Below are 26,751 nucleotides of genomic sequence, written 5' to 3'. Positions count from 1 at the left end.
AGTCTAGTTTGTTTCATTTAAGGTAATTTCTAGTTCCATCCGTTTTCCTGCAAATACGATTTTTTTATGGGTAACTAGGATTGCAGTGTGTGTATATATCACATTTTCCTTTATTCTGTTCAGTTGGCCTGCGTGTCTGGTTCTGGGCCATTCTGGCTCTGACGTCCTCCTCCAGCATGACCCTCTCTACTCAGGATCACTTTGGCTAATATGTGGACTTCTCTGCTTCCATCAGCATTTTAGAGTTGTCTTGCTAGTTCTATGAAGAATGCCGTTGTAGGTTTGATGGAGGTTGTACTGAATATGTGGATTATTTTCAGTCATGTTTTCATAGTATCAATTCTGCCTATCTTCGATCATGGAAATACATTTTCTTGTGTCTTTTTTTCCTTTAGTTTTTTTAGTTTTCATTCCTTTGTAAACAGCTATTGTGAATGAGATATCTTTTCTCATTTCTAGCTTGACTTGTTCATTATTCATGTGTAGAAAAGCTACTAATAGGCCAGTGAGATGACTTTAGTAATAAAGTCAGCAAGACGGTACCCATATGGTGGAAGGATGGAGTGGACATCCTTAAGTCATCATCTTTCTCCACACATGTGCTGTGGTACATGTGACACACACACACAGAAAGATTACATTGGTAATCTAACCATCTAATTTGTGGAAAGTTTTTTGGCCTGAGGATTTTCTAATGGAGTCTTGAGGGCCTTTTAAGTACAGGATCATGTTCTTATCTGAGAATAGGAATAGTTTAGACTTCTTCCTTTCTTACTTAGATTCCTTTTTTTTCCCCTATATACTTTGAGCCCTATATTAAATAAGAGTGGGGATAGTCAGCACCCTTGTTTCAGTCCAGAGTGTAGAGAAAATAGCTCTTAGTTTTTTCCAACTTGGTGTAATGTTGACTATAGACTTGTCATTTATAGCCTTTATTATGTTGAAAAATATTTCTTCTATTCTGTTTTCTAAAGGACTTTTATTGTGAAGGGCTATTGAGCTTTGCCACATACCTTTCCTATGTCTGTTGGGATAATGATATGATTTCTGTCATAAGTTTGCTTGTATGTTGCATCATACTGCTGGCTTGCTTATCCTAGAGTTCTGGGAACCTTTGCTCATACTTCTTTTCTTTCTATATATAAGGTTGTATTATTGTCTCCACCTGGACCTTCATTCTTAATATTTTCTTCTCTTCTGAAGATGATTTCCACAATGGTTTTTACTTAGTTAACTCATTTCCAGAATTTCTACTTAATTTCTTTGCAGAATTGCTTTTTTCTTTTCTTCCTTCCTTTTTTTTAAATTTTCCTTTTTATTTATTCTCTTATATATTCCATCCTGACTGCATCCCCACCCCCAGTCTCTGTCCCCACATTCCCCCAGTTCAATCTTCCCCTTCACCTCCCCTCAGAGAAGAGAAGGCCTCCCGGGAACATAAACAAAATATGGCATAATAAGCTATGATAAGACCAGGCACATGTTCTCACGTCAAGGCTGGACAAGGCAACCCAGGAGGAAAAGGGTCTCAAGGGCATCCAGAAGAGTCAGAGATTCCCACCACTCCCACTGTTAGGAGTCCCACCAGAACACCAGGTTACACAAACACGACATATATGCACATGACCTAGGTCAGACCTTACAGGCTCCCTGATCTCCAGCCCGCTTGAGTTCCCAGTCAGTTGATTTTGTGGTTCTTGAGGTATCCCTGACCCCTCTGGTTCCTCTGATCCTTCCCCCCCATCCTCTGAAGGACTCCCTGAGCTCCACCTAATGGAGCTAATGACTGGGGACTCTGCATCTTCTCCTATATGTTGCTGGTCTTTTTTTTTTTTAAGAATATATGATTATGCTAGGCTTTAGTCTCAGCACATCATGCAGGCATGACAAAATAGGTTGGAGGTTTTATGGTTGAATTGCTGTTCTAATCCCTCCACTGGAGGCCTTGCCTGGTTACAGAGGATGGCTGGTTCAGACTCCAAGTCCTCTTTTTAGGAAGCATTCCATTGCACTAGGTCTCTATCTGGATCCTGAAATGACCCCAAATTCCAGTCATGTCTTCCAGTATTGTCTGCCTACATTCCCAACTCCACCTCATCCCTCTTGTTTCCATTCCCACCTGTCCCCAATCCACCCAAGAAGTCTGTTCTGGTTCTCCTTCCAGAAAAGATCCTTGCGTGTGTATCTGTGTGTGTGTGTGTCTGTGTCTCCCCCACCCTAACCCGCAATGCCCTCCTTGTTACTTAGCCTTTCTGAGTCTAGGGATTGTAGCATGATTATCCTTTATAGCTAATATCCAGTTATAAGTGAGTACATAGCATGTTTGTCTTTTTTGGTCTGGATTATCTCACTCAGGGTGATTTTTTTTTTCTATTTGTATCTATTTTCCTGAAAATTGCATTTATGATGTCTCTTTTTACCCAGCTGAGTAATACTCCATTGAGTAAATGCACCACCTTTTTTTTTTTTTTTCCTTCAAATCCATGCTTTGGTTCAGGGACATACAAGTTGTTTGCAGTTTCTGTCTGTTAGGAATAAAGCTGCTGTCTGTGAGCGTAGTTGGCCAAGTGTCTTTGTGACGGGATGGAGCATCCTTGGGTATATTCCCAGAAGTGGGGCTTAAGGCGGATTGAGTCCTGATTTGCTGAAAGAATGCTATACTTATTTCCAAGGTAGCTGTACAAGTTTGTGCTCCCACCAGCAGTGAGGGAGTGCTCCCTTTGCCCAGCATCCTTTATCACTTGTGTTTTTGATCTTTGCCATTCTGTAAGATAGAGTCGCAAACTTGTTTTGATTTGCATTTCCCTAATGGCTAAGAATGTTAAACATTTAAGTGTTTCTCAGCTATTTGAGATTTCTCTGTTGAGAATTCTGTTTTGATCTGTATCTCATTTTTAATTGGAATTTGTTGATATCTGGTTTCTTGAGTATTTTATATATTTTGGATATTACCCACTGTCAGATGTAGAGTTGGTGAAGATCTCTTCCTATTCTGAAGGCTGCCGTTTTGCTCTATTGACAGTGTCCTTTGCCTTACAGAAGCTTTCCAATTTCATGAGGTTTCATGTGTTAATTGTCTATCTCAGTGTCTGTGCTGTTGGTGTTATGTTCAGGAAGTTGTCTCCTGTGCCAGTATATTCAAGGCTATTCCCCATTTTCTCTTCTGTAAAGGTCAGTGCATCTGGTTTATGTTGAGGTCTTTAATACACTTGGACTTGAGTTTTGTGCAGGGTGATCTATTTACATTCCTTAATATGGCGACATCCAGTTGCACAAGCACCATTTGTTGAAAATGCTTTTTTTCCATTGTATATTTCTGGCTTCTGTATAAAAAATACCAGGTGTCCATTATGTCTGGGTCTTTGATTTGATTCATTGATCAACCTGTCTGTTTTTATGCCAGTCCAATGCAGTTTTTATTACTATAGCTTTGTAGTACAGCTTGAAATTAGGGATTGTAATATCTCTGGATGTTCTTTTATTATATAGGTTTGTCTTAGCTATTTTTTTGCTTTGTTTTTCCCTATGAATTTGAGTATTGTTTTTTCAAGGTTTGTAGAATTTTGTTGTTGGAATTTTGATGGGAATTGCATTGAATCTGTATGTTGCTTTTGGTAGGATGGCCATTTTTCTTATGTTCCACCAATCCATGAACATGGGAGATCTTTCCATCTTCTGGTATCTAATTCAGTTTCCTTTTTCAAAGACTTAAGTTTTTATTACAGAGGTCTTTCACTTGCTTGGTTAGTTACCCCAAGGTATTTTATATTATTTGTGGCTATTGTGAAGGGTGAAGGGTATTATTTCCCTGCTTTCTTTCTCAGCCAGTTTGCCATTTGTATATGAGAACTACTGATTTTTTTTTTAAGTTAATTTTCTATCCAGTCATTTTGTTGAAGGTGTTTATCAGCTATAAGTGTTCCCTGGTAGAATTTTTGGAGTCATTTATGTATTCTATCATATCTTTTGTGAATAGCATTACTTTGACTTCTTTCCTAATTTGATTCCCCCCGGATCTTTATTTAGTTGTCTTAGCTGTAACTTCAAGTTCTCTATTGAAAAGATATGGGGATGACAGAAACTCCATTTCTACCTCACCAGTTAGTTACAGCTTGTCGTCTCTGGTGTGTGGGGGGGATTAGTTCTTTCCATGCTTAGAGTTTCATGTGATTGAGGCCCAGGGAGTATGGAAGGCCTAGCCACTTGTGATTAATTACCTCTGTCCTATAATCTCTTCCTACCTGTACAAGGAGACTGCAGCAAGTTCAGCAGCACACTTGCTGGTTTCTCTGTTTCTCTCACCAGGCATGGTGGGGCTGATTCCTTGAAGGCTATTCACTTCAGAGTTCTGGTGGAGTCTCTGCATGAGGCGCCTCTGCTACACTTCTGCCTTTGTCCCCACAGCCTGTGTTGGCCAGGCCATATCTCTATTGACTATATGTCCAGCCCCTGATCAAGGCTACTCTCTGTTGTAGTACTTCCCCAGCAGATGGTGCTCATTCAGTGTGTGCCATCAGCAGCTGCTCTTCCCTACTGCCTTGCAGAGATCTCAGCTTAGTCTTTATTCTTTTTCTTCAACACTCTCATTCAAAGAGTTTATTGTTTTTATCCTGGTTGCTTTCTGTCACTGGGTTGCAGAGTGTGCTGCTAATCCAGCATTGTACCTGCAAACCTTAGTTTATATTAATAGTCTTAAGCATCTAATCTGTAATTGTGTGTGTGTGTGTTTTAAGATGAGATTTTAAAACTTAATGTAAATAGTACTTTGTTAAATAACAGAATATTCTTTATATTTTCTTTGTAGATACACTCTGTGCAGTTCTAGAAAGAGACACACTGAGTATCCGAGAAAGCCGACTTTTTGGAGCTATTGTACGTTGGGCAGAGGCAGAGTGTCAGAGACAACAATTGCCTGTGACATTTGGAAACAAACAGAAAGTTCTAGGAAAAGCACTTTCCTTAATCCGGTTCCCACTGATGACAATTGAGGAATTTGCAGCAGGTAAGGCTGTAACTTCACTAATTTGAAACTATTTCCAGAGCAAAAAATGAGAGTAAGCTATGACTAAGTGCTACTTACATAACAAATATCTTTATGTGTGATTTCATTTAGTTCTCGTAAGAGCTGTTGAAGATCATGTCCACGGTTTGTAGATTATGTAAACTAGAGACAATCGAGTGCCTTCCCCAAAGTTACAGGAACAAATCTTTTTGGTCTTTATGGTTGCTACTTCGGATTAAAATGAGATAGACCTGATTTTCAGTTTCTGGTGTATAACTAACACTTATGAGGTAGTTCATAAGTGGGGTCCTGACATCTTCTTCTGGCCTCCTTGGTTACCAGGAATGTACATGATGCAGGCAAAAAATCATACATAGAGAATAAAATAGTAAAAATTAAAAAACACATTCATATACATGTCACTTGGTGTACACTGTAAGTGTTTTATTGGGCATGTCTAAGTAGCGCTAAGTTGGGAATTAATATTTTAGCATTAGTCTATCCTGTCAGTTTCCCAAAGTGGTTAAGTCCACATTGAAGAACAGAGTTAAGACAGTGAAGTTCAGTATGATGCTTCACATAACATTGTTCTCTTAACACTTTCTGTCGTTTTGGTTGTAGTTTGCTTTCTATCACTGCGATTAAAGACCATGGTCAAAAGCAACTTGGGGAGGAAAGGGTTTATTTCATCTTAGAGCTTGGAGTACTTTCCCAGTGTTTACATGGTATTGGGTTTAACCCACAGCAACAAAAAACAGTTCTAATCTTGTAGTAGAGGGTTTTTTTTTCCTTGTCAGAACTGTGATTATAGATGTATGTTTTAATTTTCAAATATTTGAGATTTTATTTTTATTTCCTTTTAATTCTGGTATAGTCAGGACATCTATTCTGTATCTTATTTGATGTATATTCTTTATTTGATGTATAAAGTAAATGTATTTTGAATTGTTGAAAACAGAAAAATCTTGCTCAACAACTTGATTAATCATGTATCTACAAAATACATATTCTAAAAATATTGCTCAACATTTTAACCTGTCTACAGTTTTATACTGTTTCCTTTTATCAGTTGCCAGGAGACAGAGGTTCGAGGGTTTGGTTCTGGTTGAAAATACGTTCCCACTTGGTTCCATAATTCTTTTCCTTTAATATCCTATCACTAGGTACATTAAATTTTATAGTACTTTTATTGGATTTGTTCCTTTACCTTTGTTTTATGTCCCACTTTAAATCTAGTAAAGCTTATTTTATATCTTTGACACTAATGTAGTTTTGCAACCTTTTTTAAAAGCTTTCTTGTATTGTATATTTTCTAAAGATTTATTTTTGCTATTTTTAGTTGTGTGTGTTTGAGAAGAGGTATGTATGTGCATAAGGGTGCAGGTGCCCAAGGCCAGAGGTCTTGGGTCCCTTGGAGCTGGTGTCACAGGCAGTTGTGAGCTGCCCACATGGGGACTGGGAATCAAAGTGGGTCTGCAAGAGCACTCACGTGCTGTTACTTATTACGCCATCTTTCTAGAGCCATAGTCTTTATTTTCCCCATTTTAAGTAGGTTTTCATTATTTTTGCATGCTAGTTATGTTTTTGTAAGCTGCATTTTTTTTAAAGGCAGCCAGTTCTATAAACATTGCCTTTGACTTGGTATATCTGATTACATTTTAAAATTTCTTGGTGCCTATGATTTACCATCTTGCTGCATGTTCCTACTTGTTGATGCAGCTGTGGTTTTGTGGTGGATTTTGTTTATTTCCTGTTTCTTATGCTTTTTCTTTTCTTTGGGAGGAACCAAGTGATTTCTGGTATTTTGTTCTCTATTTGCTTGTTAAACATTCTTTTACTATTTTTTTAGTGAAAAGCAAAAGAAGGTTAGCAATTTATTCTTTTGGTGGGTTACTTGATAATCTACAAATCCTTCCTTATGAGATTTTAAAATTAAATCTTAAAAATTAAAAATTTCATTTTAAATTTTCCTGTGCACTTCGAAAGAGACTTTACTTATACTTTATTCTCTTTAGTGTTTCGTGCCATTTTATGTATTTTAACTCTTAATATATTTTTAAGCCTATAAAATGTTATCTTAATCAATAGTCACGAACTAGAGAGATGGCTCAGTGGTTAAGAGCACTAGCTGCTCTTCTAGAAACTCTGAGTTCAATTCCCAGCAGCCACATGGTGGCTCCAACCATCTGTAATGGGATCTGATGTCCTCTTCTGGTGTGTCTGAAGACAATGTACTCATATACATAAAATAAATAAACCTTTAAAAACATCAATAGTCATTTCGATTACCTGTAGATTCATCCTTTCTGATGACTGCTGTGTTGTGTTCGGTATCATTTCTGTCAGGCTAAACAGTTAGTGGTTTCATAGTAGTTACTAGGCCATCAGAGTCTCTGGACTCCTTACCCCTCTGTTCATCTGTGAACATCTTCTCCTCCTCTCTCTTTTCAAGGGTACGTTTCTGGGTCTACAGCTTCAGTGTGGCAGGTATTCGTCTACTGTTTAGATGTAATCCTGTTTCCTTAGGCTTCCGTTATTTCCATTGGCCAGGCTTATTTTTAGAAGGATGCATACCTTTTTTCTGGTACTTGTAGGATTTTTTTTAAATTATGTTTGCTTTCTAGTAGGTTGGTGTATCCTTTTATATAACAAGCCTGAATTCTTTGATTTACTTCTCTCTTAATTTTAGTGAATGCTATTTATCTTCTTGAAGCTGTTACATGTTTTTCATGACATGAAGACTTTCTTTTTTGTTTTATTTATTTATTTTGGATTTTTTTTTCCCCTAAGACAGGGTTTCTCTCTGAAGCCTTGGCTGTCCTGAATCTCACCAATGCAGACTAGACTGGCCTCAAACTCAGAGATTCTCCTGCCTCTGCCTCCTGAGTGCTGTGATCAAAGGTGTGCTACTACCCATGCCCAGTGAAGACTTCCTTTTTTTCAATGAAGGAAAATCCTCTTGCCACAGGCTTTTGAATTATCATGCGTTTTTAACCTTAAAAAGTGTGTGTGGTGCAATGCAGTGCACAGTATGTGGAGGCCAGCGGTCATCATGGGTGGTGTTCCTCAGGAACTGTCCACATTGGGGATTAAGACAGTTTTTGGGGGGACAGCCTCTTACTTGGATTGTGCGTGGCTTTTTACATGGGGATTTGCTGGATATTCAACTTTACAGAATAAGGAGTCTCCTTGGCCCTTATCCTTGAAGTTTTAATCCATCTGAAGTAACATGAGTTTTCATCTTCACCCTTATTTCATCATTCATAGGTGCTGTTCTGTATCTTATGTCCTTCCTTCTCTCCCTCCTTCCCTCTGTCCTCTTTCTTGCTTGTTTCTTGTTTGCTTTATACTCTTTTCTTATCCACAGATTACAAAGTAGTAAAGCTTGCATCATGTATGTTGAGCAGTCACATTCTGTATGTGATTTTTTTTTTAAACTTACTTGAGTCAGGGTCTCACTATGTAGCTGCTGTGATAGGAAAATTGCTATGTAGAGTATGCTGATCCTGAGCTTACAGAAATTCAGCTGCCTCTGCATATGAAGTTCCAGGATTACAGGCATGTGCCACCGCACCTGCTCTCACACTGAGATTTTATAGAGATTGTGTTTTAAAACCAGTAGGCTTCCTAATCCAGAATTGTAGTATTTTGAAATCTCTTCTGCTTCTACTTGCCTTGTAAAGGATCTCTTGCCCTCTTTATGAGGGAGCAGCATTAATTCTGTAAGCTTTTTTTTTTAAGAATTATTTATTTTATGTATATGAGTACACTGTAGATGTCTTCATGCACACCAGAAGAGGACATCGGATCCCATTACAGATGGTGACCTCTGGAAGAGCAGTCAGTGCTCTTAATTTCTGAGCCATCTCTCCAGCCCAATTCTGTAATTTAAGTACTCCAATAAGAGACAGTGACCTGGAAAATTTTACTGTATGTGGTTTCTGTTTCCACAGCTTTTCCAACCATAGTTCTCACCTTGTGCTCACTTCTAAACCCCAGAAATAAGGCATATTCCCTGTCTTTCTGGGCCAAAATGTCCTTTTGTTCAGATTATAGGCTCAGACAAGTATTAAGTAGGCGATGGAAGGTAACAGGTACCTGTCTGACCTTGGAGGTAATTTGACATCAGAGAGAACGGTTCTTTTGGTGAATAGGAGTCTATGGCACTCAGGGGAGTGGACAGAAAATCCTTTTTGTTATGGTGGAATTCCGTCTAAGCCTTCGCTTATCTTAACACATTCTTTCAGGTTAGCCTCAACAGGATTTACCAAAACTTGAAATGTATGCTAAAATTTTATGTGCTAAGTTTATTGTCTGTTTCTCCAGGTCCTGCTCAGTCTGGAATTCTGTCAGACCGTGAAGTGGTAAACCTCTTTCTTCATTTCACCGTCAATCCTAAACCCCGGGTAGAGTACATTGATAGACCACGATGCTGCCTCAGAGGAAAGGAGTGCTGCATCAACAGGTTCCAGCAAGTAGAGAGCCGCTGGGGCTACAGTGGGACGAGTGATCGGATCAGGTATCTGTCGGGGTGTGGGCATGGCTTGGGTTGGAGGGGACAGTTAGTGGTTAGTCTTTATCCTCTCGTGAGAGGTAGTTAACAAGGATTTTATCTTATAGTTTGCTTAATACAGGGTGAGACCAAAACTGCACACAAAAGAAAAAAAATAACTGTTTTTAGCAAATAAGAGTAGGAACAACTGATTTAAGTATCTAGTCCAAGTAAGTAGAAAATGGACACAGAAATAGTCCAAGAGAAATTAAATAGGCAAGTAAAGAAAGTAGTGAATTAAAAGTAGGAAAGTTGATGAGTTTGTAATCTGCTTTCCTTAAAAGATTAACAAACCATCCTAGAAGCAAGTCTTTAAATTCATATTTAGAAATCAAAATGCAACTATCATATGCTAAAATTTTTACTTTAGTTCTGGGTTTACTCTATGCTAATAAATTGAACATCTTGATGGAATGGATCATTTTATAGGCAAATATAAATTATCAAAATTGACCGAAGAAGAAAGCCTGAGTAGACCAATTACCCTGGGAAGAATTAAGTTGTCAGAGAAGTGTCCATTCACAAAGTTTTTACAGGTGAGTTTTTTATCTGACATTCAAGGAACAGAGTTTCCTTGAGCACTGAAAGAGGAAAATACCATGTGATTAATTACTAAAGGAACCAAAATTCAGATGAAAGTTGAACAAGACACATATTCTAGCTGAGCCTCTCCATATAAAGGAAATTGTAAATACCCACTCTACCTTAATGGGACAGTGCTGTGAGAACAGATAGTATGTGTTTGGAGAATCAAGAAGTAGGTCAGTAATACAGCTCATCACAGTAGGAGACCACAGGAACAGTGGTTCCAGTAGGCAGCAAGACTCTTGGTGGGTGGGGGGTGCCTTTGATAAAATTTTACCTTTGTACTTGGTGATAATATTAACAGGTTAAATTGTTAACATTTCTCTAACAATGATAGACTATTGAAGAAGAATTAAAAATCCAGCTAGAGATATCTACCAGCTTTACTGAGTTTTGGTGGTGATTGTTGCGGTCATAAATTAAGCCCTATAGGATCAGACAGGAAGAGGTCTTTCCTGTTAATTCTGGATGTACATTGGTATATAGCTCTCAGAAGCTGAGTTTTTCTGTAGTAAATATTTGTACTTCTTCCTTTACCAACTTGAATTTCATAGTGTCACAATTTAGGAGATAAATGACATGTCTGTAATACAAAGGAGAAATAAATACAACCGATAATAAAAATTTTAAGAGAAACATTGAAGCTAATAGTAAAATTAGTACTTCAGTATATAGACTTTGGGTAAGACACTAGCAGGCAAACAGAAGTGTACCTCTCTCTGTATATGCTCATGTGTCAGTTACAAAGTATGCACATGTTTGCTTTACATTCCAGTATTTATTTTTCCATATCTGAACTTGTCTACTGGCTGAAAGCTGTTTGGAACTCTAAAGTCATGCTCAGCTTTTTAGTCATTTTCTGCCAGAGACTTTAGTTGCATGTTCCCAGGCAAGCTGAAGCTCTGCCTTCCTATTTCAGCTTTCCTGCGTGGGCAGAAAAGATAAGGGGAGGGCCAGGCAGTGCAAGAAACTGCTCTGGGCTGGATCCAGTGGACCCGGGTGAAGCAGATGTGAGTAGAGCAGCCTTGGTCAAGTCACTGAACTCCAAGTGATCTTTTTGTAAGTGAAGATGACAGTGTAGATGAGACGTTTGTAGGATTTACGTCTGAGGTAGGAAAGGGTATCTGTATCTTCCATACAACAAACACATTTATGGGTAGAAAGTTGTGTGTGTGAATTTACACACAATTACCAGTGGCAACAATAACTATACAAGAGTTACTTTACGTATATGGTCCATGCCTTTTGTGGAAGTCAGTGAAATTGTACTTAAATGTCTTTGGTTTTTAAATAAAAAATGATTATAGATGATAGTCACAAACAACTTCCTTTCATAAATTTGGAGATTGTTGGTTATGGGAATCTGTTCTGTACATCACAGGAGTTGTAGCGAAACTGGCTCCTTGTGCCTGTGAACCTTAGGGTGAAAACAAAAAACCTACTGGGACTAGTAAAAGAATGGTTGCAGCTTAAAATGTGAATTTGAGATTATTCTCACCAACACTCTGAGAAGATAAAAAGCCCTCAGTTACAGAACTGAAAAGTGGCAGTGTAAACACTTAGTGCCCTCAGCAGTGCAGTAATGACCAACATGGTACAGCTCACATATGTACGGCCACAGTACGGAAACCCAAGACTTCACATGTTTACAAAATTGAGCTGAGTAAATAACATGCAAGTATATATTTTACTGTCTTGCAGTTAATTATGTATTATGTTGAATATCACTGTAATAGAGTAGAATTAAACTCTGAAATGTCCTGCAAATAATACTATCTGGAGAACTTTGATGGGATAAATTAACTTTCCAAATTACCGTATCTAGAAAATTCCTTTCCGAAGTCCCACATGTTTGGTAAGGGAGTTGCCTAACAAAATATAGTTAATCTGGGAGAGTAAATTGTCTTCTAAAAAGAGAAGAACAGCTGAAATATGAAAAAGGACAGTGTGTCTATAAGAGGTTTTTATGGTACACAGTATGCAGGTTAGAAGCTCTGTGGCTAGATAAGCAGTTAGAATTGGATGAGTGACAGGGAAGGAGGAAGGGGGAGCTGCTGGGAAATCAGAGTTTTAACATGAAGCAAAAATAAAACTTGAACATACTACAACAGACGATGAGAATTCTGTGCCTCTCTAAACTTGGAATAAATTATAGTTTGATTCCACATGATTAAAGAATTTTATGTCTGAAATCAAAAAAATAAATAACAAATGTTGAAACTTCTTTGAAACAGTTTAACAAATATCAGAAGGCCTAGAAGTGCCTTTGACTTTTCATTAGTGCTACTTCTGGGACTTTTTCTAAGGAAGTACCGAAAGCTTTTATAAAACAATCTTGTGCCAAATCATGCACTATCATAGACTTAAAAATGCAGTTAAATAACCTAGATTATCCAAGGGATTGATTGCAGTGGATCGATAGTCATTTTTACTGTTTTACATGATTAAGAATTTAAAGGCAGAGTCTGATAATGGGTTTTAGTTGAGTTCACAGAGAGGCGTTGAGAGGCCCCACTTCTGGCTTTATAGGATGCTCCAAATGCATCCTCTCTGTTCCTTGTGTGCCGAGGACTGACTGCTACAGAACCTGGACACATTCTCTACTATCCAGCTACATATCCGGGCAGCTTTCTGATAGATTGTTCACGTTTGGAACTTCGATCTTAATGATTAGCATATTCATGAAAGAGACTTATCTTTCATGATAAGTGCAGCACAGACGGCCATTATAATAAGAGTAGTTATGTAGGTTACAATCCTTTGACTGTACAGAACAAATCCTACTCGAGTTCCTCTTGAGTCCACATTACGTTTTGTGGACAAAGAAAATGACATTTTCAAAATTGTCTTTTATGATAGGGTTTTTTTTTTAAGTAAAATTCAAGTAATACTTTAAAAAAACTATAACCTTCAAAATATGAACACTTAGAGAATTGTTTCTGTTATTTTGTAATGGGCTTCTTTCTCTCAGGTTCACAGTTAACAGAAGAATCTCTGTAGTTGGATTTGGTTTGTACGGATCTATTCATGGGCCCACGGATTATCAAGTGAATATACAGGTACTCCCCTTTTCTCTTCCCATCCTGAGATGAAACAGCAGGCTTTCAGTAAATACCATTCTAATCAAAAAAAAAAACAAAAACAAAAAAAAAAACCAAAGGCATCAGGAAACATCAGTAGTATTTTAAACCATTTCTGTTTGTGGTTGTTGTAAAGTAAAAAATCCAGTTTCGGGAAATTTAGGTCCTTTACAAAAGTATTAGCATACCGGAAGTATCTTGTGCTTTATTTTGACAGAGTCTTGCACCGAGGATGGTCTGAACTTGCCATCCTTCTTTTGTCTTTGTAGCACTGAGACCACAGGTGTGTGCCACTATGCCTAGTCTGCCCATTCTTTAGGGCTGCTCTGCCTCCGTTCTCTGTGATAGGGCACTAATGTGCAGTTGGAAAGACTAAACTCCTCTTCTGTTCCTTCCTTCCTAGAGAGCTACTGCTCTCCCTTGGGTCAGGTAAAATTATCTTGGAAAACAAATCATTTATGAACTATGCAATGCTCTGCATCTATTTTATACATAAAGTATAAAAATAAAAAGTAAAACATGTTTCAAGGTTCTAGCAACAAAGCAAAACATGCCTTATAAGTGTTAACCACTATATTCTTTTTTGTTTGTTTGTTTGTTGTTGTTGTTGTTGTTTCAAGACAGGGTTTCTCTGTGTAGCCCTGGCTGTCCTGGAACTCACTCTGTAGACCAGGCTGGCCTGAACTCAGAAATCCGCCTGTCTCTGCCTCCCAAGTGCGGGGATTAAAGGCGTGCGCCACCACCGACGGGCCACTATATTCTCTTTAATAGTAAAATCTTTGAACTTTGTAATGAAATGCATGCTTTTAAAATGTTGCTACTTTGTATTCTTTGTGACTAAAAACAATTTCTGTGACAGCCAGAAACAAAGGAAAAGTTACTTTTACTCTGTTTTTTGTGTATTTGGTTAAGTATGTTTACATATGCAGAGATACATGTTGAATCCAAAGGAAATCTTGAGTGTCATTCCTCAGGTACCACCTGCCTTTATTTGGAGAGAGTCTCTCACTGTCCTAGAACTCATGCTGTATAGCAGGCTGGCCTTGAACTCAGTGCTAGGGTCCTGGGAAGCTCAATGAGAACGCCATGCTGTGCAGCTGGTACTTTACCCACTAACCCACGTCCCCAGCACCTGCTAAGTTTTATTAGAACCATCTAGAGGACTTTTTATTTTCTCAAGTATTTGTTTTATGTTGTATGTGTGTATAAGTGTATGTATGCACACCGTCTGTATGCAGGAACATGAAGAGATCAGGGAAAGCATTGGATTGCCTGGAAAGTGGAGTTAGAGACAGTTGTGAGCCATCATGTGGGTACTGGGAACTGAACCCAGTCCTCTGAAGGGATACTAAGTTTTCTTAACTGTTGAACCACCTCTCCAGCTCTTAGGTCCTTATCTCAGAGTTTGTGGCATAGAAAGGAAAGCCTGGTGTTGTAGACAGAGATGGCATTTTCTATGTGAAAGTTCATCTCTATGTGCTCCCTTTGTTTGAGATACACTTTACCTTTCATCTAAAATGAGAGCCCTCCACGTCTCAAGAGACTGCCTTGGCTCAGCTGTATTAACAGATGAAAGTACTAGAGACTTGTGTGATAGAAGAAGGACATGTTAGCCTGGAACATTTTTGGAAGTTGATCTGTATCTCCCCTGCCACTAGCTATGTGGATTATTAAGGAAAGATAGTGATTCTTAGGACTGTACCAGTTCCGTCACATAACACACTTCATCTCAACTCCTCAGAATTCCATGGGATGGCAGTACTGAGTAGGAAGTAATGCAAACTGATGGTAATTGACACAAAGAAGGTGTTAACAGTGAATCTCTATGCTGACAGTGATACCTCATTATCATGGGGTCAGTTTTATTGAACTGGTAGTGGATATTTGAAGAGTGTGTTCACTGAGTGTGGTGGTGGATACCTGAATTCCCAGCCTTGAGAGTTCCATACCAGCCAGAACTACTTAGTGAGACATTGTCTCTAAAGAAACAAACAAAAACTTAGGAAGGAGGCAGGTTATATTAATGAATGGTACTTGTCATAGTTTTTACAGACTATAACTAATGCCTAGTCAAGGAACAAGACAAAACAACATCTAGAACTCTTAGTGATCCTTCCACCCTCCCCTACAGAGGAAACACTGTTCTAACCTCAGCTTTAGGTAGCTTTTGCTAGAGTGTTGGTAGAAAGCAGGCTTATGAGGGTAAGCTTGCCCCTACATACTGTTCCCATGTGTGGAAGCCCTCCTAGTCACTTGGCAAGCTATGACTTGAGCTTTTCAAACTGTCCTCCTGGAAGCTTCAGCCCTCTTCAACACAAGTAGTTAACTCTGTCCTCCTTAACATCTGAACTGGCACTGCCAGCATGTTTCCTGTGGCCTGGACCCTCCTGGAGGATGTCCCTGAGTGCTCTGTTTATCACTTGGCACATATGATAGATCGTGTTGAACTTATTCACAGACATGACAACAGTGCTTTTAAGGACATTTTAATTTCAGTAAATATTGAAGCTGAAAGTGTTGAGATTATTGTAGGAATAAGACATGGGCTAAACAAGCAGGACAGATTCTTTCCCTCTTAAGATCACAAGGCCACATTCTAAGGTCGTACACCAAACTCTACTTTTTTTTACGGAATCTTCTTCTATAGCCAAGCCCCTGTTGCTTGATGTCTTCCCTATTCTTGTGATGCGTGAGTTAAAGAGCCATTTTCTGATCATTGCATGCTTTAAAAAGGTATCTTTGATAATTAAAGATAAGTAGAGAAAAGTTTTCACTATGTCACAGTTTCTAAAAGCTTCATATTCTTTCCCACAAGACTGTTAGAATTTAACTTAAATGTAACTTCTCTTTTAAAAATCACAGATCATTGAATATGAAAAAAAGCAAACCTTGGGTCAGAATGACACTGGATTTAGTTGTGATGGGACTGCTAACACATTCAGGGTCATGTTCAAAGAACCTATAGAGATTCTGCCCAACGTCTGTTACACAGCGTGCGCAACACTCAAGGTAAGAGCCCCTCAGCCCCACAGGCTGTGCCAGCCATGCACTCTGGAGGCTCCCGGCCTCCATGTGATACAGAGTCACTGCCATGGGAGTCTCTTAGAAAGGGGAAGAGAAAGCCAGAGCTAAGATGCTCTACTGCACTAAGTGCTGCCCAGGACTACTCTGTTCTGAGAAAAGTTCTTCCCAAGAACTTTGTTTAAAGGAAGTTGAACTTTCACAATTGTTTTCTTAAAACCTTTTCACAGTTGTTAATGGCTGAACTCCATATTGTTATTAAAATTGTTTTTAAGCAAAAACCTCATATTTCATGAGATGGCTGCATGAAATTTTATACTGAGTCTATAATGAATAGGGTAGCCGGTTAGACAAATGAGAACACATTGAGTGCTCCTTAAATGACAACCACTAAACCGTTTGTTTCCGTTTAGGGTCCAGATTCTCACTACGGCACAAAGGGACTGAAGAAAGTGGTGCATGAGACCCCTGCTGCAAGCAAGACAGTGTTCTTATTTTTCAGTTCCCCTGGCAATAACAATGGGACATCAATAGAAGATGGACAAATACCAGAAATAATATTTTATACATAACCTAGTGTTAAAAACCCATTCAGTCTAATCTCAAAAGCATAAACAACTGGCCACAAATAGTTTGAGTGTCTTGAGTATTTATAATTACAAATTAAGAAACATTTTAGTTTCTTAGAAGTAAAATAGTTCATTTAAATCTGCATGTTTCAAAGGCAGACTTTCTTTTTCTTGTAACCTTCGGAGCAAAGAGAACCAGGTTCGTGTGTAAACTGCCATCTTTTCTGCTTTGTCTTGTGTGATTTCGTAGATCCTCTGACTCGTCATCTTTTAGTAATTTGGGAATTGAGAGATTCTTGTCACAAATAGCAGATGTGGGTGTTTGGTTTTTTTTTTTTAAACTTCTGTTTTGACTGTTTTGAAAGTTAGATGAAATGGGTGAGTATTTGTACAGAATTCTTTTTAACTCAAATAACTAGTTTCAGAAAATTAAGAAAACTGACTTTATATTTGGGTTTTCAAATATCTGGTCATTAGCTTTGGGAATAATGATAAAAGTAAACCTAGAAAACACCCAAGAGAAGTTTCAGTGCGTTTCCAGGGAAGGTACTTTGTAACAGCATAGAAGTGCATCACATAGTACTGTTTTAAAGCTGGAAGTGGGGTTTGTATAAATTCACAGTGTGATAGAAACAGATCTAAAGGGATGATCTGAGATGGGCTCTTTATCATTCCCACCCCACTAAGCCTGCCACGCGGGCTGCTAGTAATCCCAGATGATGGGTGTATGACGATGCCAGCATGTGACCACTTCAGCCCTGCAGTGCCCTTACACAGAAGGAAGGAGGGTAGAGTGCCAGGATCCCCAACAGCTGTATAGTTGTACAGCTGTCCCGCCAGTCACTCCTGCTGAAAAGGAAGGAGGCTCTGTGTCACCTACATAGGTCTACCCAGGAACTAAAAGTGCTTGATATTTGTGACCTCGTTGATGTGACTGGAGTGTCTATAATAGTGGATCAAAAGGATATATGGCAGTGTGACATTTCTACATTTTTATATAAAGCAGATTTTTAAAATACAAGTAAGATAACATTTTCCCCTTGAAAATAATCTTACAAAAAAACAAACCTTGTATAATTAAGCTTAAAGTATATCAGTCTATCAGATAGTTGTGGGAAGTTATTAAAGATAATTCTTTTAAGTATCAACTTAAGAACTTTTCTAAATAAGATATAAAAGTTTTCATCAAAAGTCATATTTTGTATTTTCAAGAGGACAGGGAGGTGATGTGTTGGTGGCCAGGATCTCTTGAAGTTGTTGAAGAAAAGGAACTGTTTTCAGTCTGTTCTGATACCATGGTCTTATGGGTATAAACCTCAGCTAGCTGAAGTGATTCTGCTTAGCTGAAGATAAGTAAAGACTGTATGTAGTAACCATTCCTTAACCAGTAGTGCATGCCAGAGGTAAGTTAGTGCTTTTGACATTTGGGGCATTCACATGCCTTGTGTTTTACTGAAGAACTTAACTGAATGTAGTCATGGAAGGTACAAGATACGGAACCATTCACTGACATTGGGACATCACCTGGAATTTTTAAAATAAATTTATCCTTTTTGTTTACCTATTTTTTTTTGTCACTTCTCTTTTTCTCTAAAACTTGAATGAGATACTACTTTGGAACAAAAGTTCCAGTTTAAGTTTAGCTTTTATGTACTTCTAACTTTAACTAATACTTACAGATTTGAGCAGGAAATTACTCATCACGGTGCAGCAGTTGCCCACTGTGGTGGTTAGAATGAAAGTGCCCCCATAGGCTCATAGGGGATAGCACTATTAGAAGTTGTGGCCTTTGCACACCATCATGCTTCCCACTATGGTGATAACAGACTAAAACCTCTGAACTGTAGGCAAACCCTAATTAAATGCTTTCCTTTATAAGAGTTGCCTTGGTCGTGGTGTGTCTTCACAGCAATAGAACACTGACTAAGACACCTAGCTTGAATTCCATCCCTAGTTGTAAAATGCCAGCCTGAGTGATTACTGTGCACTGGCCTTTGTGTTGTGTTTTGCATACATTCTTGTCACTGCATTGGTATTACAGTGCCCAAACAAAGAAATTAGAAAGGTTACTACGTGGTACTGGATATGATTTAAAGTGATTTTTATGCCCCACACTATCGAGCGAGAAAAATGCTTTGTTGAGTTGCCAAAACAGCCAGGTGGTTGTGGTGCATACCTTTAATCCCAGCACTGGAGAGACAGAGACAGGTGGAGGCCAGCCTGGTCTACAGAGCAAATTCCAGGAGAGCCAGAATTTGTCAGAGACCCTGTCTTAATAATAAAATGATGGTGATATTGTATACAATTATATATTAAGACATGTATATTATATATTATTTTTACTAACCTGTACCTACTATAGAATATCAATACACTTAAAAAGTATGCCTTTAAAACACTGCCATTCTAGTATCTGCCCAGCAATTTAAGATGGAATATTTGCACTTTCAAACACTGTATTTAGGTCAACATGAAGTTTTAGGAAGACATACACTTTCAAAGGAAAGGTGCTTATAGAACAGTAATAGAGAATATCGGCATCGCTTACTGCCCCTTATCTTGCTAGTGCCTTCTTGAGCCTAGCCTTCTGTCTCTGTTCTTATCCTCACATTCAAAAGACAAGAGAAAGAACCACAGCATTTATTCTAGCTAAATGCCAAACAAAACAAAACCTTTAACTCCATTGTCAAATCTAAGATCAAGTCTTAAGATTATTTATTTATTTATTTATTTATTTATTTTAGGCTTTTTCGAGACAGGGTTTCTCTGTGTAAGTCTGGCTGTCCTGGCACTCACTCTGTAGACCAGGCTGGCCTCGAACTCAGAAATCCGCCTGCCTCTGCCTCCCAAGTGCTGGGATTAAAGGCGTGCGGTGTGCGCCGCCACCGCCCGGCTAAGATTTTTTGAAAACCTAATTCTACATTGGGTTTCTGCCGTTTGGATCACTGACCCTGTTCTTTCCATTGGGGCGGGTGGCTGTGTGACAGATTGACCGGAGGAGAGTTCCTGCTCTTCCTAGTACTTGTGGAGAAGGCTGAAGGGTTCCTTAGAGGACATTTCTTCCCTCTCCTTTACCCATCCAGCCACATGCCAGGCACCATCAGAAATTCATTAACACATGTTCTCTCTGTTTACAAAAAAAAGTTGTCAAGTCTCTAGAGCAGTGGTTCTCAGCCTTCCTAATGTTGCGGTGACCCCCAATCAAACCATTACTTTTGTTGCTAATTCATAACTCACCTTGCTACTGTTATGAATTACAATGTTAATATTTTTAGGGAGAGGTTTGGCAAAGGTGGAGACCCACACTGGTTGAGAACAACTGCTCAAAGAGGGTATCATGATTTCACCTCAAAATTCACCAAATTACTACAGTATAATTTTGGCTCCACTTTGTGCCTCTATTTGTAATTTATTTCTAAAGAAATAGGTGTGGTGTGTTTAACACCTGGATCACCTGAGCCACTTTCTCATGACCTCGCTCGCCACATAACGTGTCATGGAAATGGTGTCCCTGGGAGAGTAAACTGAGACATCCCGTTCTGATCCCAACCTTTAGTGGCTGTTTTGAGCATTCACATTCCAGTCTCACCTGTTGCTGAATCTGAACGCGCAGCTGTTTGACATTTGTCATATTTTCTCTTTCCCTCCCTCCCTCCCTCCCTCCCTCCCTTCCCCTCTCTCTCTTCTCACTGGCACAGATCTCTGATGCTTTGGTTATGTATTCAGGTATCTCCTTTACTATTTCACTTCGATGTCTCCAATCATTTCAAACTTAATGTACCGTAAAAACTTCCCCTCGGACTCCCAAAACTGTTTGCTAGCCCTAGACTTAGGCATCTTCAGATGATCTTTTCCCCCGTCTCAGATCATTCATGTCCCAAAGATCCTCAAAATGGTTACAAGCCATCTCCCATTTAGGTAGCAGATCTTCCTACCTCTGGGCATAGACTGTCTACACATTCTAACCTGATTGGACAAGGCCAGTCCCTAACTTGAGCCCTTGAGCATTGATTTGCCTCTGCTCCAGCTTCATGAGCTGTTGCATTCCGCTTCACAGTGGATCTCCTCTTCTTTCACACTGCCCTGTGCGAATTGCCGTGGTGCCACGTTGGGCGAGCACCGAGGCTGGCTGCTCTTACGGATCCTAAGGACAGGTGACAACTTTCCCTGTGCTGACCAATGGATCACACCCCGAGGCTGCCAAGTTGCAAAAGAATGAAAACAGCGCCATCTCCGGGCGAGGTGGAGCTCTTAGGTGTGGATGCTGCGTCCGTCCATGACGTGCGCAGGCGCACAGGACTCATCCGCCATGCTGCCGCCTTCCGTGAGGCCTGCGGGGTTGGGATGCCGCAGCTTGCCGCAGGTCGCTGCGCTTGGCCTCTGCTAGACTCCTGTGTGGTTCCACAATGCCTAAGAAAGCCGGTGCGACAAGCAAGGCCAGTGGCAAGTCCCGTGATGTGGAGAGGGTGGGCCACGGGGCTACACTGGCGGGGAACAGAAGCAGCGCCTGGAGGGCGGAAGACCTCCCTTCGGGACCAGGTCTGAGACTTCCTGGGTCGTTTATTAGCTCGCTCTAGGAACACTGAGTAGGCTCACTACGCACCCGCACCCACCCGCTGGCCTCCGTCTTCGCTCCCGCACTTTGAGGGTTACACTTCCCAGCAGGCTGTGCGTTCTGCCTCCCAAAGGTGGCAGATCGCTTCCTTTTGTCAGGGAGACAGCACTCCCTCCCCTAATATCCCTTGTTCTCCGTCGCTGTGATCCCAGCCCCTTGAAGACAAGGAGTATGAATCCTTATTCCCCTTCATACCCACTGTCTGCATACTGCCCTGGAAGTTGTTTTCTGTTAGGTTGTTAGGTGGCATTTAAATGCCAGTCATTGTTCTTTCTGCAGTGGACTCCTCACCCACTCTGCGCTTTAGCATGCATTGGATATAAAGATGACTAGTAAATGGCCCTCCTCTTGAGGAATAGGAACTGTAAAGCAGACCATGGGAGCAAGTCCTAAGCTAGCCAAGAGATCTAAACAGGACACACACACACACACACACACTTCCAGCTTTAGGCCACATATAGTTGTAAGTAACAAATAGTTTCTGCTTGTGGGGAAAGTGAATTATAAGCTGACCAGAGAGCGGTGTGGAGGCCAGAGCCAGGTCTTCCAGAGCAGTGCAAACATTGGTTGGTAGGGGAGCAGGTTGAATGGTGGAGGGGCATGGAACGAGCACAGTGGTGGCCAGTTCCTGGATGGTAGGCCCAGTTTAGTGAAGGTGAGGGTAGTGATGGGTCAAAATAACTGAAGTATTTTGTAACCTATAAAATTGTGTGTGTCATTTTAGGGTAAAAACCAAACCAAGGAACCAGAGATACCACCTCCCCCTGCGGGGCCTGTAGCAACTGATCCTAAAGGTTTTGTCACCATAGCCATCCATGCCAAACCCGGCTCCAAACAGAATGCTGTGACAGGTACGTCTGAGCGCTGGGTGGTATTTGGATGTGGATCAAGCAGTTTCTTTATCTTCCTTTTGCCTTGTTATCTAAAAGTTTATCCTGTAATTGCAAATGGTATTTTTTATATCTGCATTTAGAGGCATCTTCATTTAAACATTCTATAGTCTCATATGAAGATACTTGAAAGAAAATGTACAATATTTAATACCAAATCAGATGGAATCTTTGTATCTTTTCCTTTTTAAAAATGTGGTGTTTTGCCAGGCGGTGGTGGCGCACGCCTTTAATCCCAGCACTTGGGAGGCAGAGGCAGGCGGATTTCTGAGTTCGAGGCCAGCCTGGTCTACAGAGTGAGTTCCAGGACAGCCAGGGCTACACAGAGAAACCCTGTCTCGAAAAACCAAAAAAAAAAAAAAAAGTGGTGTTTTGGAGATGGACCTGGTCATATATACCAATAATTCACAAGTACTTAGGAACTGAGACAGGAGGTCAGCTAGAATACAAACAAAACCCTGTCTCTGAACAACAAAATGTTTAGGAAGGACACATTGGGAAATCTATGTGTAATTTAGATAACTATTCTTAATTATTCCTGTTCCAAAGTGTAGAGGCCCTGCTGGAGAAGAGGGTTCTTTGGTTTAGTTTAATGATCATGAACCTAACATTGGGGGACGCCTGAGCTTTGATACTGCTGACTGACTCCTAAGTGAGGTTAAAACTTGATCTGCATTGTCTTAAGAGTCTTTATTTTCAAGATAAAGTTTTGTGCCGGGCAGCGGTGGCGCACGCCTTTAATCCCAGGGCCCAGGAGGCAGAGGCAGGCGGATCTCTGAGTTTGAGGCCAACTTGATCCACAGAGTGACAAGACAGCTAGAGAATCTACACAGAGACCCTCTCTCACAAGCAAAGATAAAGCATTGTATACCAAATTATTTTTATATTTTGAAAAGATATCAAAACCAAAATAGGTTAATTCCAGCACTTGGGAGGCAGAGGCAGGTGGATTTCTGAGTTCGAGGCCAGCCTGGTCTACAGAGTGAGTTCCAGGACAGCCAGGGCTACTCAGAGAAACCCTGTCTCGAAAAACCAAAAAAAAAAAAAAAAAAAAAAATTAGGTAGGCCTGGTTTGTGTTCGTATCCTGTTGTCTTGACTCTGTTGCCAGATAAGATACAGACAGCGTAGCCTATGCTCAAACTTACCTTCTGCCTCTGCCTCTCAAGTACTAGGATTATAGGCTTGTGCCCCAAGCCCAACGTTTGGCCAGTATTTCCCAAGTCAAATCTAAGATGAAATCAACTATAAGGGATATAAGTATTCACATAACATTATTTTTTAAAAATTAGTACAACTAAACTCTTCTTGAAGACACGGCTCGATTTTAGAGATGCTAGCATGAAAAACTGCATCTGAGAGGTAATGGGAGAGCCTTTTACTGTCTGGTTCTTGTGGGCTGTATAGATGTGTTGTTACACAGGGTACATGTATGTGGGCGTGGCTGAGTGATCTCAGATGCGGGATCAGCTCAAGTTCATTTGTGAACGACTTTGAGTAAATACTTTGCTCTCCTAAGAGCTGTGAAGCGCTACAGGCCACATTGTGTCACCTGTAAATGGGGTTAATAATGTGATAATGGTGCCCAGTTACAGTGAAGCCCTTTAGGGAGGCTAACATGCTCGTAAAGGTACTGAAATTATTACGTAAATGCTAAATGCATTGGATATTGAAAGCATCGAAGACGCATATCTCAAAAGGAAGGAACCCAGCCTAGTGGTTGGCTTTTCCTGATGTGAAACCTGAACCCTGTGCAGTCCAGTGTGCAGCTTCGTCTGTGTAGCTTCTGCCATGCTGGACCTGGAGCTGGACCTGGAGCTGGAGCTGGAGCTGGACCTGGACCTGGAGCTGGAGCTGGACCTGGAGCTGGCTCCCTGACTCCCTTTTTTTTTTTTTTTTTTTTTAGGTTTTTCGAGACAGGGTTTCTCTGTGTATTCCTGGCTGTCCTGGAACTCACTCTGTAGACCAGGCTGGCCTCGAACTCAGAAATCTGCCTGCCTCTGCCTCCCAAGTGCTGGGATTAAAGGCGTGCGCCACCACCACCCGGCCCCCCCTGACTCCCTTCTTAGAGACTCTTCCTAGTCAAAGTCAATGTCTAGTTGCCTAAATCCAAGACGCTCTCTAAGACTCTAGACCTGTCTCAGTAGTGTTTTGCGGCTGTGTTCTGTAACTGTAGAGACTATTTTTCTTTCTCTGGCATCAATTCAGTGTTTGTATGCAAGAGACTGAACCTAGCTCAACAGTTATTAGTTGAAATCCTGTCCCAGGCAAATACATACTGCTTGACGGTTCTTTGCTCCGTGAGGAAATGAAGCCCCTGAAGGACTAAGTCCACACCATTTCTTCCCTAGACCTGAGCACTGAGGCCGTTGGTGTGGCCATCGCAGCACCTCCGTCTGAGGGAGAGGCAAATGCGGAGCTCTGTCGGTACCTTTCCAAGGTCTTAGACCTCAGGAAGAGTGACGTGGTTCTGGATAAGGTGGGTCTCTCCTTTTTAAATTATTATGTTTTGATCATAGTTCATATTTTCTATAAAAGGTTTTTGTAAAGCCAGATTTTAAGAAAAAAAAAAGTTTTATGTGTCCGGTTGTTTTGCCTGGGTATATATCTGTACCACATGTATACCTGGTGCCCTCAGAGGCCAGAAGAGGGTGTCAGATCCTCTAAGACTAGAGTTACAGGGGCGTGCGCCACCATTTCCCGGCTCATGTTGAAATTTTAATACCAGACTTTTGTTATAAAACTTGAAGTAGAAAAGCAAAAGCCCTGGAGAGCTGTAGGAACTTGCCGTGAGGTGGAGCGTCCAGGGCTGTTGGGAAAGGCCACGCTAACCCCCGGTGGCAGTGGGGTTAACGTGGGGAGTTGCAGTGGGGACAGGGAGGACTGTTGCCCCTGCCAGTGTGAGGATGCTGAAGGTGTCTTTTTCTTTCTGCCCCAGGGTGGTAAATCTCGGGAAAAGGTGGTGAAGCTTTTGGCCTCTACAACTCCAGAGGAGGTCTTGGAGAAGCTGAAAACAGAAGCCGAAAGGAAATAAAGGCGAGAAATGGCATGTACTTCCTTGTGGAGCTCTCATAAGAGTGGAGGGGGCCACACAGGAAAATAAACAACAGTGCCCAGACGTGGAGAATGGAATGCATAGATAAGATCAGACTAAAGTAAAAGCAGAAAGCTTAGGTCTATATATACATTAAATACAGGCTCTCAAATCCCTCACTATGGGAGCTGGAGATGGCTCAGTGGTTAATACCCCTGCTCTTCCAGGGGACTGGGCTCAGCTCCCAGCACTGACACTGGAGGGCTCACACAGACTCCAGTCCCAGGGTGTCCGAGCATTCTTTTCTGGCCTCTGAGGTCACTTGCAGACCGTGGTTCATGTGCGTGCACTCCAGACACATACACACATTCACACTAAATAAACCTTTAAAATCCCTGAGTGCAAACAGCCTGAAATACATTACGCTAATTTCATGGGATTACAACGAAACAGCTGCTGTCCGTGATGGAGCTTCTGACCTGCAGGCCCTGGGAGGTGAGTTGAAGGTCAGGGCACGGAGGATGACAGGAAACAGTTCCCTGCAGTCCTAGTGAAATGCCTTTAGCCTCACAGCTCCAGTGTTTCTGGAGTTCTGGGGTCTTCTAATTCAGTTTACAGCTGAGAAACCTTTTATACTGCTTCTATTTTAAGTTTTTGGGTTTTTTTTTTAAATGCAAAAGTATTTTCTTTATATCTTTTAAAGATTCTCTGGAACATTTTGTGGAAAAGTAAATAATCATGAAGACACATAACTTAATGTCAGTTATTTTTGGAGCTTTCTAAACTTTCAAATCTAGAAGTTCTTAGGAATCTACAACAATCTTAAAAGAATAAAGAAGTGTCCGGAACAATGGCTAGCAGTTAAGAGTGTGTACCGCTCTTGGAGAGGACCTGAGTTCCTAGCAAACCCAACATGGAATGACTCACAACTGCCTGTAACTCCAGTCTCAAGGGATCCAGTGCCTCTGGTCTGAGGATGCCCACACTCATATACATACACAGACACACCTGCAGAGATAGAGACAGACACATACATAATTAAAAATAACTTTAAAAAAAATTTTTAAATGATAAAGATGACCTGGAAGTTTTTTTCATTGTTTGTAAAGCCCATCAGAAATCAGTTGGGAGTGTTTCCTGCTGTGCATGAAGCCTTGGATTCAGTCCCCAGCATTGTGTAAACTGGGTGTGGTAGTACACTCTTATAATCCCAGCACTGGAGCTGCGGGCAGGAGGAGGAGGCGATCCTTACATAATAGTTTCAGATCAGCCTGGGACACATGAGCCTATATATCTGGATCTATAGATGACGTGTTTATATTGCTCAGTAACACACGTGTGTGTATATACAGCTGAAAAGATAATAAATCTATCTCACATATTTGACTTAGATTTTAATACGCTG

The 26,751-nt window shown here is 40.5% G+C and overlaps 2 protein-coding genes across 2 annotated transcripts in view; both read left to right on the top strand.

Annotated features, from left to right (window-relative positions):
• Btbd1 (BTB domain containing 1) overlaps positions 1–18,373 on the top strand; it is a 37,412-nt gene extending 19,039 nt beyond the window's left edge. The window contains exons 4-8 of the mRNA XM_028754885.1: positions 4,805–5,002; positions 9,329–9,521; positions 13,111–13,198; positions 16,082–16,228; positions 16,654–18,373. Coding sequence (XP_028610718.1) covers positions 4,805–5,002; positions 9,329–9,521; positions 13,111–13,198; positions 16,082–16,228; positions 16,654–16,812 — 785 coding nt within the window. The 3' untranslated portion in view covers positions 16,813–18,373. The remainder of the gene's footprint in view (positions 1–4,804; positions 5,003–9,328; positions 9,522–13,110; positions 13,199–16,081; positions 16,229–16,653) is intronic.
• A 2,736-nt stretch (positions 18,374–21,109) lies between these two features.
• Positions 21,110–26,744, top strand: CUNH15orf40 (chromosome unknown C15orf40 homolog). The gene is made up of 4 exons (XM_028754889.1): positions 21,110–21,245; positions 22,149–22,275; positions 24,664–24,791; positions 25,251–26,744. Exons 1-4 carry the CDS (start codon positions 21,216–21,218, stop codon positions 25,344–25,346), a joined length of 381 nt encoding a protein of 126 aa, XP_028610722.1. The 5' UTR covers positions 21,110–21,215; the 3' UTR covers positions 25,347–26,744.
• The last annotated feature ends 7 nt before the right edge of the window (positions 26,745–26,751 follow it).

Source organism: Grammomys surdaster, unplaced genomic scaffold (assembly GCF_004785775.1).
Source record: "Grammomys surdaster isolate TR1022 unplaced genomic scaffold, NIH_TR_1.0 126036, whole genome shotgun sequence".
In the NCBI taxonomy this organism is placed as follows: Eukaryota; Metazoa; Chordata; class Mammalia; order Rodentia; family Muridae; genus Grammomys; species Grammomys surdaster.
The sequence above is the reverse complement of the archived record's forward strand: the minus strand, read 5'-3'. Positions and strand labels throughout refer to the sequence as shown.